General features: G+C 46.2%; 1 protein-coding gene across 1 annotated transcript in view; it reads left to right on the forward strand.

Annotated features, from left to right (window-relative positions):
- Positions 1–19,236, forward strand: part of mapkbp1 (mitogen-activated protein kinase binding protein 1) — a 394,016-nt gene that overhangs the window by 135,700 nt on the left and 239,080 nt on the right. Inside the window, exons 3-4 of the mRNA XM_086003669.1 lie at positions 3,906–3,968; positions 4,417–4,474. Of these exons, the coding sequence (XP_085859795.1) occupies positions 3,906–3,968; positions 4,417–4,474 (121 nt within the window). The remainder of the gene's footprint in view (positions 1–3,905; positions 3,969–4,416; positions 4,475–19,236) is intronic.

Genomic DNA, 19,236 nt, shown 5'->3' on the forward strand with positions numbered 1-19,236 from the left:
GGAATCCAGAACAAGGGGCCATAATCATAAAATTAGAGCTAGGCTATTCAGGAGTGAAATCAGGAAGCACTTCTTCACACAAAGGGTGTGGAAATCTAGAACTCTCTCCCCCAAAAGGCAGTGGAAGCTGGGGGACAATCGGGGCTTTCAAGACTGAGATGGACAGATTTTTATTAGGTAAGGGTATCATTGGATATGGAGCAAAGGCAGGTAAATGAAGTTGAGGTACAGATCAGCCATGATCTAATTAAATGGCAAAGCAGACTGAAGATGCCATGGCTGAGCTAAGCTAAATCAATCCCTGTCTATAACAGTGGGCTTAAAAACATTCATTATTGAGCTTGCATCTAAATGGAGCAGGAATCTCTCTGGTCACAATGTGTAGCGACATTGGAATTGTGTCTGTGATGATTTCTTCAGTGTTCTCTTCCTTTAGCAAAAAGGAAATAGGAAATCCTCCTGCTAGGTTTATGAATGCAGTAATGCTTAGCAACCAGAGAAAATCATCCCCTACTGGGGTTGTGGTATAATTTCCAAGTTTTACAAGCTGGGGGATCAGAGAATTATAAACTGCTTTAGAGAGGTATGCCAGTATATTGAGGAGCTTTTGCTAAGCTACAGAAATGGTTACATCCCAAACTTTTATTTAAACCTAAATTGAATTAATTGCATCTGCCATACGGGATGTACTGCCCACACTGAGGTTTCCATTAATTAGGTTTTATTTTTAATTTGAAATGGATTCATTTTCAAAAATTGAAATCATCTCAGTAATTAACAATAAGAGCGGCAAATCATTTCTAAGAACACTTAAATGGTAGATTAGATGCTGATTAGAGAGACCCAGTGATAAACATCAGGACTGACCTGCAAAATGATGGCAGGGATATTAACAGTAATAGTAACAGCACTAATAGTAATAACATTGGCATCACTTCATTAATAGTAGGTACTTTAGTAATATTAGAGACTTCTGTAATATTAAGGACTTCAGTAATATTAGACACAGTAGTATCAGAGACCAGTAATATTACAGACTTCAGTAATATTACAGACTGCAGTAATATTAAGTACTTCAGTAATATTAGGGACTTAATCGATTAGAAGTTTCAGCAGCTCCAAAGAAATTCTGACCTGTCACTAATTTAAATTCCACACTTTACAAATATTTTATGTTTATGTTTTTTGCTATTGTTCTGATATTGATTATTTTCACTAAAAAAGCTTCCTTAATTTGGACTCCACATTGTCGGACTCCAGACAAAGTGCAAGTATCATTCTTTTTTCTGTTTCCTCATGTTGAATCCGCTTGTTGCAATTTCGATCAGGTCTTTGCTCATTGTTGCTCCCCAGTGAAGCAAGTGCAACTGCAGAGGCTGCCTACTCAACCTGCCAGCAATGGGCTATACTGGCACCGGGGGGAAAAGGTCACAAAGTGCACACCTTTCGATTTGCATGGGCCGGGAGGCGGGAGACCAACTCATGCTATTAGGAGCTTTCTAGATTTGCGGGAGTTGAGACACTCCGTTGACAAAGGCCCCTGTCGATCTATGCTTTACTGTATCTGTAATGGTGAAACCTAATTATACTCATTACTGAGATGCTCCTGTATGTCTTGTCACCATTTCTGTAATGGTGAGACATACTTAGGCTCATTACTGAACGGTCCCTGCCTAACTGTCTCCGTGTCTCTAATGGTGAGGCTGACTTAGGCTATTTACCAAGTTGCCCCTTAACCATCTCGCTATGTAAACAATGAGGCCTAATTACACTCATTACTGAGCTGACCCTGTCTGTCTGTCACTAACAATGAGTCCTAATCACACGCATTACTGAACTGACCCCCGTCTGTGCCTCTGTGTGCATCTGCATTATTTAGCTGTCCCAGTTTCTCAGTCTGTCAGTCATATAATGCCGAGGCTGAAATTACTTTTCCACATCCTGTCATCTTCTTTATGAAAGTCATTCTGTGCTAAAAAGAATTTGTGTTTATATAGCGCCGTTCACAACCTCAGTACGTCCCAAAGCCCTTCACAGCCAATTAATGTTGAGGTGATCTGTAACTTAATAGATTATTTCCTTCTCCTTTCAACTAAAATTTAACTGGAAGAGAAAGACTTTAGCTGTGTGAAGCCTGGTCATGTGGTGGAGCTTGTGGTGGTTTGAGTAGTCCCATGAAAAATGTATACTCGAGGCTTCAGCCATTGTATAAAAATGTATGAGCCAGACAATCTCAGTTGACCAAACACCCTTCCATTTCACTCTCATTCTACGGGATTCTAATTGACCAAATCCTCTTCCCATTTGGTGCTAATATAAAGAAAGAAATAACTTGCATTTATATAGCGCCTTTCATGACCTCAGGCTGTTCCAAAGGGCTTTACAGCCAATGAAGTACCTTTGAAGAGTAGTCACTGTTGTAATGTAGGAAATATGTAGGTTTTTCACAGACCAAAGTCTTCCCATTCACTCTCGTTGTTTAGCATTCCAGTGGATCAAGACCCCTCTAATTTACCCGAGTGTGTTAGATTCCAGTGGACCAAACCCATTACCCTTCCCATTCACTTGCACTATTCTGGATTCCAATGGACCAAACCCCTTCCCATTCACTCCCACTATATTGTATTTGCATAGACCAAACCATCAACCTTCCCATTCACTCCCATTGTAATGGAGCAACCCCATTCCCATTCATTCCCACTGCGTTGACTTCCAATGGACTAATGGATATAGAGGCACTGGAGAGGGTGCAGAGAAGATTTACAAGATGATAGCAGAAATGCAAGGGTATACATATCAGGAAAGGATGAACAGGCTGGGGCTCTTTTCTCTTGAAAAAAGAAGGCTGAGGAGTGACCTAATAGAGGTCTTTAAAATCACGAACGGTTTTGATACACTGGATACAGAGAGAATGTTTCCACTTGTGGGGAAGAGCATAACTAGAGGCCATAAATATAAGATAGTCACCAAGAAATCCAATAGGGAATTCAAAAGAAACTTCTTTACCCAGAGTGTGGTGAGAATGTGGAACTCGCTACCACAGGGAGTGGTTGAAGAGAATAGTATAGATGCATTTAAGGGGAGGCTAGACAAGCATATGAGGGAGAAGGGAATAGAGGGTTATGCTGATAGATTTAGATGAGGAAAGACGGGAGGGGGCTCGAGTGGAGCATAAACGCCGGCATGGACCGGTTGGGCTGAATGGCCTGTTTCTGTTCCGTATATCCTATGTAATCCTCTGTAAAATCCATTCCCTTTCATTCCTACTATATTCGATTCTAATGGGGCAACTCTGTTCTCATCCACTCCTATTGTATAGAATTCCAGTAGGCTAAAACACATTCTATTCACTCCCATTATATAGATTTGTTTGGACCAAACTCTTTGCCAGTCGCTCCCACTATATTCAATTACAATTGGGTAAACACTTTTGCATATAAACATGAGCCAAACTGTTTAATCTCAATAGACCAAACATTCTCACTGTGTAAGAGCCCTAATCTAAAACTAATACTATTCCCCAGTTACCCAATGTTCAATGCATAGCATACCCTACATTAATTAGTGTCAAAACCACTTCTGAAAGACTGCAAATTTCAAAAATTCTTGTCATATTTCTGTAGGATCTGTTTAATATTCTCTGTCTTTTTGCTTTGATTTATTCTCTGGATAAATGACCAATTTTTAAAAAAAACTATATTTATTTCATGGGAGCTCCTGACTCCTGATAGGCACACAAACTTGTTTCTCTGCTTTTTTCCTGTAGCTTTGCTGCAGTTTCCTTGATCTCTCAGTGATTCTCTAACTGTAAACTATTGTGGTTGTATTGCACTTTGTTAACATAAGCTCCATACCTCATTCCACCTGGTCCCCACAGTGAATATGTTTTTCTTTTCTCTCTTCAGGTGTGTGGTCGTGCTTTTCAATCCCAAGAAGAACAAGCAGCACCATATACTGAATGGATCAAGGTAGGACATTGCCACCTCTCAGATTGGTGTAAAGAATCCAATTACATTCCTACAGCAGACGCCAATTCACTAAGGGGAAGCAATCATCAGTGAACTAATAAGCACTCCATGGTAAATTTACCGCACCCAGCGGACAGTCAAGATCAAAGGGAGCACAGATCAGAGGTAGGGCTGCAACAATGTAGTGCCATTTCCCTGACTCTCACTCTCTTCGAACATGCCTGCCCGCTGGCAGTAGTGAATTTACCCCAATGTCCAGGGAGCAGGGGGATGAAGAGGAGGGGAGAGGAAGGAATGAGACAAAGGAGAAGGGGTAGATGGCAAGTAAAACTTTGTCCAGAACTAGCCTGGGAGATCACATGGACCATGTGTTATCTGTAAAGCCACTTGCCTTTTGTATGGTGCAATGAGAGGAATGTAATCTGACTTCAGCCTTTATTTCTTCCAGGAAAACCATCACAGCAGTGGCCTTCTCTCCAGATGGCAAGTACCTGGTCACGGGGGAGGTGAGTTTCTTCACCAAGTCCTTATGCCCACTTCCTATGCCTTGTTCCTTGTGCCCTGTCCCTATGTTGACATGATAGTGGAAGGTTTGTTGCCCCTTGTCTGATGTAGTAATGTAAACAGTGATGTCTCTGGAGTTCCTTTTGGCAGAAGGTAGACTGCCCTGCTGCCAAGTCCAAGACCCACAGAGGAGTCGTAAGAAACATAGAAAAATAGGAGCAGGAGTAGGCCATTCGGCACTTCGAGCCTGCTCCGCCATTCAATATGATCATGGCTGATCTTCTATCTCAATACCATATTCCCACTCTCTCCCCACACCCCTTGATGCCTTCTATCTATTTCCTTCTTAAACATATTCAATGACTTGGCCTCCACAGCCTTCTGTGGTAGAGAATTCCACAAGTTCACCACCCTCTGAGTGAAGACATTTCTCCTCATCTCAGTCCTAAATGTCCTACCCCATATCCTAAGACTGTGACCTCTCGTTCTAGACCCCCCCCCCCAGCCAGGGGAAACATCCTCCTTGCATCCAGTCTGTCTAGCCCTGTCAGAATTTTATACGTTTCAATGAGATCCCCTCTCATTCTTCTAAACTCTAGTGAATACAGGCCTAGTCGACCCAATCTCTCCTCATACGACAGTCCTGCCATCCCAGGAATCAGTCTGGTGAACCTTCGCTGCACTCCCTCTATGGCAAGTATATCCTTTCTTAGGTAAGGAGACCAAAACTGCACACAGTACTCCAGGTGTGGTCTCACCAAGGCCCTGTATAACTGTAGTAAGATGGAGGAAGTGAGACCATGGCTCCAGTCCTGATGGCTGTTTGGCTGCTGATGAAAATTCATGGACAGCCTTCGACTTTGGCACACAATGTAAGCTGACACTCCAGTGCAGTGTTGAGGGAGTGCCGCACTGTCGGAGGTACCGTCTTTCAGATGAAACATTAAACCGACGTCTCGTCTGCCTAGTCAGGTGGACATAAAGATTCCATGGCAATATTTTGAAAAAGATCAGTTGAGTTCTGGCCAATATTTATCCCTCAACCAACATCACTAAAACAGATTATCTGGTCATTATCACATTGCTGTTTGTGGGACCTTGCTATGTGCAAATTGGTTGCAATATTTCCTAGATTACAACAGTGACTAAACTTCAAAAAATATTGAATTGGCTGTAAAGCGTCTGGGACATACTGAGGTTGTGAAAGGCGCTCTATAACTACAAGTCTTTCTTTAGAAGCCTTTGATAATTTATGTCTCCGCATCATAGGTAGTTTCAGGATTCTATTCCACCGCCGCGCACCCACCACCCGAATTTTGTTATTTATTTTGGCCACTTTTGGGCCTTTTGTGATTTTTTTTGGCGACTTTAAAAATTGTTGCCCTCAATAATGGAAACCAAATATTACTAAACCGATGGCAGGGTTTGGAATTATAAGGAGTTGCTGTCTTTGCAGCTGTTTTGTCTACACTGTTAAAGTTACAACGACATAAAATTGTTTTATTGAAACAATCAGGGGTTTTAGATTTTACCATGGCATTTAACATAATGGCCCGGAATTTGCGGCGGGTAATGACGGCGCACTAACAGCGTTCACCGTCACCACCCCTCTGAAACTGACCACAACTTCAGGATTTAGCACATGCGCATCTAAACGAGGAAATCCTGAAGTTGCGGTCAGTCATTCACTACTCGGACACTGGCTGTGCAGTGGACCCGCCTGCCCCCCCCCCCCCATAGCTGGCAATCAGCGTAATCAGTGAAACTGATGAAAACTTGGGCTTTTCTGCAGTAATATTGCAGTTAAATACCCCATTAAATGTTAAGTCTTGTTGCAATAAGTGTAACTTGGGTTTTTAACAGCGTATTGGCTGGTAAACAAACGTTATTGCCCTGAAATTAATTTTTATATTTGTGGAGTGTCAAATTTCTCTATATTATGATAAAAATTACAACTTTCAGCGTCTACCTTATTGCCATGTGAGTGTCCCAATCTTTATTTCGCTCTCTGTAACATTTTTTAAAAGTTTGGATAAAAGCAGCTTCTCATTTCCTGGTTTCCTGTCTGTGAGAATTCTACAATGTGATTGGCTGCTCAGACGGGAAGTTGCTGTCACTGCAGCATCGCACGAGGGAATTCCCACTACAGGCGGCTGAAATCAATTGAACGTCAAAAAAGGCGAACTTCTCGTCACAGGGATCGCGAAAGCTCTTTCTTCGGGGCCAGCGGTGAGCGCCTTTGCTTCGCCGCTGACCGCAAATTACGGGCCATTAACTCACAAACACACAGGCCGCTGGAAATGTTAACTTGAAAACACTACAAGAGTACTTCCGTGCCCCCAGAGGGAGTGCGGGTCAGAGACTGTTGTAGCCCCAGTTCTCTGGCCTGCACTCCTTGCAAGCATGGCCCCCTCCCAGGAACATGGAATTGCAGAATTGCTCTTTATTGCAGCAGAAGCAGTGTTTTCTGTGTGCGTGTGTATGTGTTTGTTACACCCATTTAAAGGCTGGGGCTCTTCTCTTTAGAAGAGAGAAGGCTAAGGGGTAACATGATAGAGGTCTTTAAGATGATAGTAATAGAGAAGATGTTTGCACTTGTGGGGGAGATCAAAACTAGGAGCCATGAACAAAAGATAGCGAACAATAAATCCAACAGTGAATTCAGAAGGAATTGGCCAGAGAATGGTTAGAATGTGGAACTCGCTACCACAGGGAGCAGTTAAGAACAAAAGTGTAAAGTCCGCGCCTCAATCATACACGGACTTCGGGAGAACAGTTTAACAGGTACTTTACTGAACAAGAGGCAGCTTGAAACTGAAACTACAGAAGCCTGCTAGGGCCTTTTATACAGGGGTGGTCACTGCCGGTACTGCAGTCTAAGACCAGTTATTCCCTTAAAGGTACATACACAACAATTCCTCCCCTTTTAGATAAACAGTACATAACATTCATTTAACAACTAAATAATAACTAATTACAATTACAATTTTCTCAGTAATATATACATCAACTGAAATAGTCATTTATAAGTTCAGTCTTTGAGGAGGCTTCCTGATCCGGACTGGATAGCGCCTTTCTCGAGTATCCTGTTCTGGCGGTGTAGTCATTTCTGGCTCATTGTCATTGGTTGGTTCGTCAGCTTCCAATACCCCTGCTTCTGAGGTAGACGCAATCTGTACTTCGGGCTCATTACCAGGTGCACATGCTTGTGGTACAGGTTTGGCTTGTTCCTGTGACTCTAGAATCTGGTCAGCATGGCGTCTCACGATGCTCTCTCCAACGTCCACTGTGTACATTAGTGGTCCCTGCTGTGTGCACATCGTGCCTGGCTGCCATTTTTCTGTTCGGTAATCGCGGGCCAAGACTGGTTGCCCTATCTTGAAGCTTCTGGTTGGCTTCTCATTTATGTGCTGGAACTGCTTATCCTCAACATCTCGTCTTATGTTTGGTTTGAGCAAATCCAAGCGACATCTTAGTCTCCGGTTGAAAAACAGTACGGCTGGAGTTTGGTTGGTTACTGCATGTGTCGCATTCCAGTAAGCAAACAGGAAGTTATCCACCTTGTGTTGCAGTGGTATGTCGTCATTACACATTGCCTTTATGGCCTTTTTAAAGGTCTGAACAAACCTCTCAGCCAATCCATTTGTGGCTAGATGATATGGGGCAGATGTGTAATGTTTCACCCCATTATTCTTCACGAACCTCCGGAAATCCTCAGACACAAACTGTGGGCCATTGTCGGAACAGATCTGTTCTGGCAACCCATTCCTGGCGAAGATGGTCCTTAGGACTGCAATAGTTTTCTCCGTGGTGGTGGAGCACATTTTAATGACCTCTGGCCATTTCGAATGGGCGTCCACAGCGATTAGAAACATTGAGTCCATAAATGGACCAGCGAAATCAATGTGTACCCGTTGCCATGGAGATGAGGGCCACTCCCATGGATGTAGCGGGGCCTGTGGTGGAGCGTTTTGGAGCTTCTGGCATCCTGTGCATCTCTTGGTCATATCCTCGATTTCTTTATCGATTCCCGGCCACCACACAAACGCCCTGGCTAGGCTCTTCATTTTTACCCCTCCCAGATGACCTTCATGAAGCTCATTGAGCACTCTATCTCTCAACTTGGGTGGAATTACCACTCGGGATCCACACATCAAGTTTGCCCGGCACACTGACAGCTGTTCCCTCCTTGGCGAGAATGCTGGCAACAGTGAGTCGCCATATGCTGGCCATCCCTTCACCGTCAAATCATAGACCCGAGAGAGTGTCGGGTCATTTCGGGTTTCCTTCTCAATACTTGCGTTTGTAACAGGCAAACATTCGACTATGGTCGCATGGAATATCTCCACCGGGTCCACTGCAGGTGCTTCGTCCGCCGTAGGCAACGGTAGGCGCGACAGCCCATCAGCGTTTCCATGTTGTTTCGTACCTTTGTACTACTCTATGTCATACTGATGTGCCCCTAGAAAAAGTGACCATCTTTGCAGCTGTTGCGCCGTCATCACCGGAACGCCCTTCTTTGGGTTAAAAATTGAGACCAGGGGATGATGATCAGTCAGTAGGGTGAATTTCTGCCCGTGCAGATAGTGATTGAACTTCTTCACCCCCCACACCAGGCTGAGGGCCTCCCTGTCAATCTGGGCGTAGTTACGCTCAGCTGAGGTTAGCGAGCGCGATGCAAAGGCTATTGGCCTCTGAACCGTCACGGAATTTGTGTGACAGCACCGCTCCAATGCCGTAAGGTGACGCATCACATGCCAACCGAATCGGTAGTGTTGGGTTGTAGCGGGCCAATACTTCTTTTGAAGTGATTTGGCATTTACTTTCCTTAAAGGCACGCTTACACTCATCACTCCATTTCCATGTTACACCAGTTTGAAGGAGGGCGTTCAGTGGGTGCAGAATTGTAGATATATTCGGCAAGAACTTATGGTAGTAGTTCACCAACCCGAGGAACGACCTCAGTTGCGACACATTTTCTGGTGCTGGAGCCTTGACTACAGCCTCAATCTTGTCCGGCGACTTATGCAACCCTTCCTCATCAATCATGTGGCCACAATACGAGATTTGTCTCCTGAAGAACTCGCATTTGGGACGGTTGGCTCGTAGCCCATATTTCTGCAATCTTGTGAGCACCTGTTCCAGGTTGGCAAGGTGTTCATTGTCATTTTCGCCCATAACCAGGATGTCGTCCAAATAACACTGGGTCCCCGGGATCCCTTGCAGGACTTGTTCCATTGCCCTCTGCCACATAGCCGGGGCCGATGCTACCCCAAATACCAGTCGATTGTACTGGTAAAGGCCTTTGTGAGTGTTTATCGTGAGGTATTTCCTAGATGCTTCTTCCACCTCCATTTGTAGATACGCTTGAGCCAGGTCAATCTTTGTAAAACGTTTCCCTCCAGATAGTGAGGCGAAAATATCTTCTATCCGCGGGGATACTGTACTGTGTGCAGGACTGGGTTCACAGTCACCTTGAAGTCCCCACCGATGCGAACCTTCCTTGGCTCCCCAGGCGTGCTGCTCAATGCTTTCTTCATTACAGGAACGATGGGTGTGGCCCACTCGCTCCAGTCCACCTTAGACAGCACCCCCCGAACGCTCCAGACTCTCCAGTTCAGCTTCCACAGCTGGGCGTATCGCGTATGGCACCGGTCTGGCCTTGAAAAATTTTGGGGTTGCGTTATCCTCAATCTTTATGGTTGCCTTTACTCCTTTTAGAGTCCCAAGTCCTTGTTGGAACACCTCTTCCGCGTCAGATAGAATTTGTGACAGACGTCCAGGTGCGACGTCATCACCTTTTTTGTCAGTCACAGTTAGTGCCAGAATGGAATGCCAATCCAATTGTAGTCTTCGGATCCATTCACGTCCCAATAATGGTGGTCCTCCATCTCGTAGTATATACATGTATAGTTTCTGTGTTTCCTTTCCGTTATATTCAACTGGCACCCTTATTTTTCCTCTGGGGTAGACCTTTTGCCCCGTGTATGTCTTCAATACAATGGACGTGTCCTTTAAGGGTATGTGTGAGAATAGCCGCTCATAGTCTCGTCGATTCATAGAAACATAGAAACTAGGAGCAGGAGTAGGCCATTCGGCCCTTCGAGCCTGCTCCGCCATTCAACGAGATCATGGCTGATCATCCAAACCCTAGCACCCGGTCCCTACACCGACAGCCATCCCACCCAAGCCCTATCCCCGTAACCCCACATATTTAATCCCCCCTAACACTAAGGGCCAATTTTTTTATCATAGCCAATCAACCTAACCCGCACATCTTTGGACTGTGGGAGGAAACCGGAGCACCCGGAGGAAACCCACGCAAACACGGGGAGAATGTGCAAACTCCACACAGACAGTCACCCGAGGCCGGATTTGAACCCGGGTCCCTGGCGCTGTGAGGCAACAGTGCTAACCACTATGCTACCGTGCTGCCCATGACAGTTAGGGCTGATCCTGTGTCCAATTCCATCTTTACTGGGGACCCTGCTATCATGAGGGTGACCCAAATGGTTCGGTGATCTTCCTTTGTGATCACGTTGTGTAACTTTAAACAACTTAGTCTCCTGCTCCCGGAGTCCTTATCACTCTCCTGATCTTCTGAACTACTATCTGTCAGTTTCTTTACTTTCCTGTACTGTTCCTTAGTAGTTCTTGTCGTGTTGGTCTTCTTTCCCGACCTGCAGACTCTTGCTATATGTCCCATTTTCCCGCATTGCCTGCATATTTTGTCTTTAAACCAGCAGTCCTTCTGCTCATGGGTTGTTCTGCCGCAGCGATAGCACTTTTCTGCTCCATACGCCATTTCGTTAGCGCTGTATTCTTGTGGTTTCTGTTGTATTTCTGCAGCTCCCCATGCTGCTGCTTCATAGGATACTGCCACGCTGAAAGCCTGTTCTAGCGTCAGGTCCTTTTTTGAAAGTAGTCGTTTCTGGGTTCCTTCACTCTGGAGCCCGCAGACAAACTTATCCCGTATGGTGTCTGCCAGTCCTGCTCCGAACTGGCAGTGCTTCGATAACTTGCGTAGTTCCGTAAGATAGTCAGCATTGCTCTCATCTTTGTGCTGGTTTCTTTTATGGAACTTGAATCTTTCTGCTATCAGCAGTGGTGTAGGGCTTAGATGTTCCTGTAAGATATGAACAATCTCCTCAAAACTTTTCTCCATTGGTTTAGCTGGGGTAATTAAATTCCGCAATAGGCCGTACGTACTCGCACCCATCAGATTTAATAATACCGACGCCCTCTTTCCATCAGCCACCTCATTTGCCTTGCAGTACACTTCAATTCTTTCCACATACGTGGTCCAGTCTTCTACCTCGTTGTCGAAAGCAGTGATACTGCCACTTTTCGGCATCTTGGGCGATTTAAAATGGCGCCTCCTGCGCTTTTGCTTCTTCCCCAATGGAATAAAATGGCACCTCCCGCGCTTTTGCTTCTTCCCCAACGGGATAAAATGGCGCCTCCTGCGCTTTTGCTTCTTTCCCTTACTGCCACGCTGCTCCTAGCATTCTACGGGGTAATGGTGGCGACCCGCAGCTTCGGCGCGTCTCGCTTTCCTTCCCCCCCGTTTAGTTTCTCTCCGCTGCCCTGTTCTCGAGCACCGACCGCGCCCTGTGCGCTCCACCCTCTCTCTCTTGTTTTCTTTTCCCGGCGACGCTGCGCGGCCCGATTTGTAGAGCCGCTCGATCGAGCTTGAGCCCGCCGCAGTCCGGAAGGGTCAGCACGCTACCTGCCACCAGCACGATTCGCTGGAACCACAGTCTCTCCCACAATTCTCCAAACACCGATGGATTCTTTGGGCGGTTGCCCTCGGTCGACGCCCGTTGCTCAGACTACGACCTTCCAGGACCTTCCTTTCAGGCGAGATCCCCGTGAGATGATGCCACACTGCAGGTGAGTTCGAACTTACTCGTCGCCACTGTAAAGTCCGCGCCTCAATCATACACGGACTTCGGGAGAACAGTTTAACAGGTACTTTACTGAACAAGAGGCAGCTTGAAACTGAAACTACAGAAGCCTGCTAGGGCCTTTTATACAGGGGTGGTCACTGCCGGTACTGCAGTCTAAGACCAGTTATTCCCTTAAAGGTACATACACAACAAAAAGAACATAAGAAATAGGAGCAGGAGTAGGCCATTTGGCCCCTCGAGCCTGCTCCACCATTCAATAAGATCATGGCTAATCTGGTATTGGCCTCAACGCCACTTTCCCGCCCGCTCCCCATAACCCTTGACTCCCCTGTAGCTCAAATATCTGTCTATCTCCACCTTGAATATATTCAATGACTCAGCCGCCACAGCTCTCTGGGGTAGAGAATTCCAAAGATTCACGACCCTCTGAGAGAAGAAATTCCTCATCTCCATTTTAAATGGGCGACCCCGTATTCTGAAACTATGCCCCCTATAAACAGTGTTCAGCGCCATTCACAACTCCTCAGATAATGAAGCAGTCCACTCCCTACCTAACAGCACTGTGGGAGTACCTTTACCACACGGACTGCAGCGGTTCAAGAAGGCGGCTCACCACCACCTTCTCAAGGGCAATTAGGGATGGGGAATAAATGCTGGCCTTGCCAGCGACACCCACATCCCATAAACAATTTTTTTTATAAGTTCTAGATTCCCCCACAAGGGGTAACATCCCCTTGCATCTACCCTGTCAAGCTCCCTCAGAATCTTAAATGAGTATAGCCCAACCTGCTCAACCTTTCTTCATAAGACAACCCCTTCATCTCCAGAATCAACCTCGTGAACCTCCTCTGAACTGTCTCCAATACAAACATATCCCTCCATAAATAAGGAGACCAAAACTGCACGCAGTATCCAGATGTGGTCTCACCAGCGCCCTGTACAGTTGTAGCAGGACTTCCCTACTTTTATACTCCATCCCCCTTGCAATAAGGGCCAACATTCCATTTGCCTTCCTAATTACTTGCTGGTACCTACCTGCATGCTAACTTTTTGTGTTTCATGCCTGAGGACCCCCTGATCCCTCTGTACTGCAGCATTTTGTAGTCTTTCTCCATTTAAATAATTTCCTTTTTTATTCGTCCTACCAAAGTGGATAACTTCACATTTTCCCACATTATACTCCATCTGCCAAATTGTTGCCACTCACTTAACCTCTCTATATCCTTTTGTAGACTCTTTGGCTGGATTTTGTCAGCTGAAGGTAAGCATGCAGGTGCAGCAGGTGGTTAAGAAGGCAAATGGTATGTTGGCCTTCGTAGCGAGAGGGTTTGAGTACAGGAACAAGGATGTCTTGCTGCAGTTGTACAGGGCCTTGGTGAGACCACATCTTCAGTATTGTGTGCAGTTTTGGTCACCTTACCTGAGGAAGGATGTTCTTGCCATGGAAGGAATTCAGCGAAGATTCACCAGGCTGATACCTGGGATGGCAAGAATGACGTATGAGGAGAGATTGGATCGATTGGGCTTATACTCACTGGAGTTTAGAAGAATGAGAGGGGATCTCATTGAAACTTTAAAAATTCTGACAGGACTGGACAGACTAGATGCAGGAAGGATATTCCCGATGGTCGGGGAGTCCAGCACCAGGGGTCACAGTCTAAGGGTAAGGGGTAAGCCATTTAGGACAGAGATGAGGAGGAATTTCTTCACCCAGAGAGTGGTGAACCTGTGGAATTCTCCACCACAGAAGGCAGTAGAGGCCAATTCATTAAATATATTCAAGAAAGAGTTGGATATATTTCTTAAGGCTAAAGGGATCAAGGGGTATGGGGAGAAAGCAGGGACAGGGTACTGAATTTGGATGATCAGCCATGTTCGCATCCATGTTGGATGATCGCATCCTGTTCCCGGATTCACTATCGCTCATCTGGTCTTTGGAACTACTGTCCGTCATCTTTTGAACTTTCTTGTACGGTTCCTTAGTAGCCTTTTTGTTGTTGCTGGTCTTCTTCCCAGACCTGCAAACTCGTGCAATGTGTCCCATCTTCCCGCATTGCCTGCATATTTTGTCTTTGGACCAGCAGTCCTTCTGGTCATGGTTAGTTCTGCCGCAGCGATAACATTTTGCAAATCCCCGTGTCATTTCGTGGGTGCCGTATTCCTGTGGTTTTTGTTGAATTTCTGCAGCTCCCCTGGCTGCTGCTTCATACGATACTGCCACGCTGAAAGCCTTATCTAGGGTCAGCTCTTTCTCTGAGAGTAACTTCTTCTGTGTTCCTTCACTCAGGAGTCCACAGACAAATTTGTCCCGTAGGGTATCTGCCAGTCCTGCTCCGAACTGGCAGTGCTTTGATAGCTTGCGTAGTTCCGTAAGGTACTCAGCATTGCTCTCATCTTTATGCTGAGTTCTCCTGTGGAATTTAAATCTTTCTGCTATCAACAGCGGTGCAGGGTTTAGGTGTTCCTGTAGGACAGCAACAATTTTGTTAAAACTCTTCGCCTTCGGTTTGGTTGGAGTAATCAGGTCCCGCAATAGGCCGTACGTTCTAGCGCCCATTAAATTTAGCAATATCGATGCCTTTTTCTCCTCAGCTATTTCGTTTGCCTCGAAATATACCTCGACTCTTTCCACATACGTGGTCCAGTCCTCTATTGTATTATGAAAAGCAGTGATACAGCCAGTCTTTGGCATCTTGGAAATCTAAAATGGCGCCTCCCGCGCTTTGCCTTCTTCCCCGATTTAACAAAATGGCGCCTCCCGCGCTTTGCCTTCTTCCCCGCTGTTGCTAGCGCTGCTTTCCGCGGTTTCCATTGCAACCTGCAGCTCCTCGCGGTTTCTTGCGCGTTTAATATTTCTTTTTTTTATTATTTTCCCATCGTGGAACAACCCTGTGGGACTCTTGCCTCCCTCTTCTCGGGTCTATACGCAGCCCGGCTTCGTAGCACCGGCCGCGCCCTGTGTGCTCCACCCTCTCTCTCTCTTCTTCCCGACAATGCTGCTCGGCCCCGTTGCAAACCACCCACTCGAGTTCGCGACCGCCGCAGCCCAGGAAGGATCAGTGCACTACCTGCCACCAGCCCGATTAGCTGAAGCACCGTCGACAGGAACCAGGCCCCGCTTCCGACAGCTTCTCCAGCAATCTTCAACTCCGCTAACACAGGGGCGGATGACCACGGTCGAAGCCCGTTTCTACTGCCTCTTACTTTCTTTTCTTTCTGGCCTCGACCTCTGCTCACTTCGCCGTAGGAATGGATCCCAGGAGGTGGTGCAGACTGTAGGTAGGTTCGTATCCCATCCTCGTCGCCAGTATTACGTCCGTGAATGATTGAGACACGGACAGCAGGAGTTGAACAAAACAAGTCTTTACTGCTGGAAGTCAATAGTGAAACTGAAGCAACAAAGGCTCACTAGCGCCTTTTATACAGGGGTGGTCACTGCCGGTACTGCAGTCTGAGACCAGTTATTCTCTTAAAGGTACATACACAACACAAACCAGCGGCCCCATCCAGTTTCTTGCATCTCATTTGTCCGTGAAGCTTGACTGTGACGAGTTGACCAAGCACAAAATGATCCTCCGTTTTTTCAATGCACTTGGTTCTCTGCCAACTAGCCTGAAGAAAACAGGACAGTATTGACATTTTAACCACTGGAGCAGCACCATGGCATGATGCCACAGGACTGAGGGGTACAGGTTCAGATCCTCTCCCCCACACCAAACCCCACCCAAACAGGCTGCTGAGTTTCCAAACTCACTTGCACTTCTATTGCGAGGCACTGAGTGCAGGCCTCACACTGTGTGTATAGAGGAGGAAGACAGGCACAGGAGGAGGCCATTCAGCCCCTCGAGCCCGTTCTGTCATTCAACTAGATCATGGCTGATCTGGATCTCAACTCCATTTACCTGCCTTTGATATGTAATCCCATCATACCCTTACCTAACAAAAATCTGTCAATCGCAGCCTTGGAAATTTCAGTTGACCTGAAGCTGAGGTCAGACCACATCTGGAGCACTGTGTTCAGTTCTGGGCAGCTCTGGAAAGATATATTGTCCTCGGCAGGAGTGCAGCACAGATTTACCAGAATGATACCGGGGCTAAAGGGGTTAAATTATGAGGACACGCTGCATATACTTGGCTTGTATTCCCTCCACTATAGAAGATTAAGGGATGATCTAATTGAGGTATTAAAGGTGATTACAAAATTAAAGCTAGGCCGTTCAGGGATGATGTCAGGAAGCACTTCTTGACACAAAGGGTAGTGGAAATCTTGAACCCTCTCCCCCAAAATGCTGTTGAGGCTGACGGTCAATATAAAATTCAAAATTGAGATTGATAGATTTTTGTTCGGCAAGGGTAATAGAGGTTACGGAACCAAGGCGGGTGGATGGAGTTTACAGATCAGCCATGATCTAATTGAATGGCGGGAATGTAAGTTGTGAGGAGGATGCAAAGAGGCTTAAAGGGGATATAGACAGGCTAAGTGGGTGGGCAAGAACATGGCAATTACAATATAATGTGGAGAAATGTGAAGTTATCCACTTTGGTAGGAAAGATAGAAAAGCAGAGTATTTTTTAAATGGTGAGAGATTGGGAAATGTTGGTGTTCAGAGGGACCTGGGTGTCCTTGTACACGAATCACTGAAAGTTAACATGCAGGTACAGCAAGCAATTAGGAAAGCAAATGGTATGTTGGCCTTTATTAAAAGAGGATTTCAGTATAAAAATAAAGACGTGTTACTGCAGTTATATAGGGCCCTGGTGAGACCACACCTGGAGTATTGTGTACAGTTTTGGCCTCCTTACCTAAGGAAGGATATACTTGCCATAGAGGGAGTGCAACGAAGATTCACCAGACTGGTTCCTGGGATGGGGGATTGTCCTATGAGCAGAGATTGAGTAGACTAGGCCTATATTCGCTGGAGTTTAGAAGAATGAGAGGTGATCTCATTGAAACATACAAAATTCTTACAGGGCTTGACAGGGTAGATGCAGGGAGGATGTTTCCCCTGGCTGGGGAGTCTAGAACCAGGGGTCACAGTCTCAGAATAAGGGGTCGGCCATTTAGGACTGAGATGAGGAGAAATTTCTTCACTCAGAATCTGGTGAATCTTTGGAATTCTCTACCCCAGAGGGCTGTGGAGGCTCAATCGTGGAGTATATTCAAGACAGAGATCGATAAATCTGAATTTTAGGGGAATCAAGGGATATGGGGATAGTGCAGGAAAGTGGAGATGAGGTGGAAGATCAGCCATGATCTCATTGAATGGCGGAGCAGGTTCGAAAGGCCGACTGGCTTACTCCTGCTCCTATTTTTTATGTTCTTATGTTCTTAACCGGCTCAAGGGGCTGAATGGCCTACTCCTGTGTTCAACAACGTTTGGGGGAGAGAATCCCAAATTTCCACTGCAGGAGCTGGTTCCCCGAGCCAATCTTGCACATTGTCTCATAGCCACTGAATAGTGGCATGGGCAAAGTACTGGTAGCTAGGAATGGGACGGGAGGGGGAATCACTGGCTTTGTGTAAAATACGTTATTTTCTTGGAGAGAGATCTTAATGGTGCCTTTGTTTTGCCGACTTATATTCAACTTCCTTTGTCGCTGTTGAGTCCTACTCTTCTTTCCAATGCTGTCCTTGCTGTGCAGTCAACTCCTGCAATAGCACTTCACTTGCTGGTGAGATCGGATAGGGATACTCTTGCAGTGCATTGATGCTTTTTTTTTGCATGGCCCTGTATTCATCTCTATGCAGTTTGGTGATGAGCAGCAAGGGGGCGGTAGTGCGGCCCAGGCTGTGGCTGAGCTCAGCCTGCTCATTGCTGTCATTGTGGGTGGAACACAGGAAATGCAATGTTTCTGACACGTGCATCAGTCATGGCTCAGTGCTAGGTTTTAAGGAGCATCTTAAAGGAGGAGAGACAGGTAGAAGAGTCTTAGAGAGGGAATTCCAGTGCTTAGGGCCAAGGCAGCTGAAGGCACGGCCGCCAATATAGAAACATAGAAGGTAGGAGCAGGAGTAGGCCATTCGGCCCTTCGAGCCTGCTCCGCCATTCAATGCGATCATGGCTGATCATCCAAATTCAGTCCCCTGTCCCTGCCTTCTCCCCATATCCCTTGATCCCTTTAGCCTTAAGAAATATATCCAACTCCTTCTTGAATATATTTAATGAACTGGCCTCCACTGCCCTCTGTGGCAGAGAATTCCACAGGTTCACCACTCTCTGGGTGAAGAAATTCCTCCTCACCTCAGTCCTAAATGGCTTACGCCTTATCCCTAGACTATGACCCCTGGTTCTGGACTCCCCCGCCATCGGAAACATCCTTCCTGCATCTAATCTAATCAGGCCTGACAGAATTTTATAGGTTTCGATGAGATCCCCTCTCAATCTTCTAAACTCCAGTGAGTATAAGCCCAATCGACACAATCTCTCCTCATACGTCATTCCTGCCATCCCACGTATCAGCCTGGTGAATCTTCACTGCACTCCTTCCATGGCAAGAACATCCTTCCTCAGATAAGGCGACCAAAACTGCACACAATACTCAAGGTGCGGTCACACCAAGGCCCTGTACAACTGCAGCAAGACATCCTTGTTCATGTACTCGAACCCTCTTGCTACGAAGGCCAACATACCATTTGCCTTCTTAACCGCCTGCTGCACCTGCATGCTTACCTTCAGCGACTGGTGCACAAGAACACCCAGGTCTCTTTGCACTTCCCCTTCTCCCAATCTATTGCCATTCAAATAATAATCTGCCTTCCTGTTTTTGCCACCAAAGTGGATAACCTCACATTTATCCACATTATAGTGCATTTGCCATGTTTCTGCCCAATCACCCAACCTGTCCAAATCGTA

The sequence above is a fragment of the Somniosus microcephalus genome, chromosome 12, assembly GCF_052327205.1.
Source record: "Somniosus microcephalus isolate GS21.2 chromosome 12, FLI_Smic_1.0, whole genome shotgun sequence".
In the NCBI taxonomy this organism is placed as follows: Eukaryota; Metazoa; Chordata; class Chondrichthyes; order Squaliformes; family Somniosidae; genus Somniosus; species Somniosus microcephalus.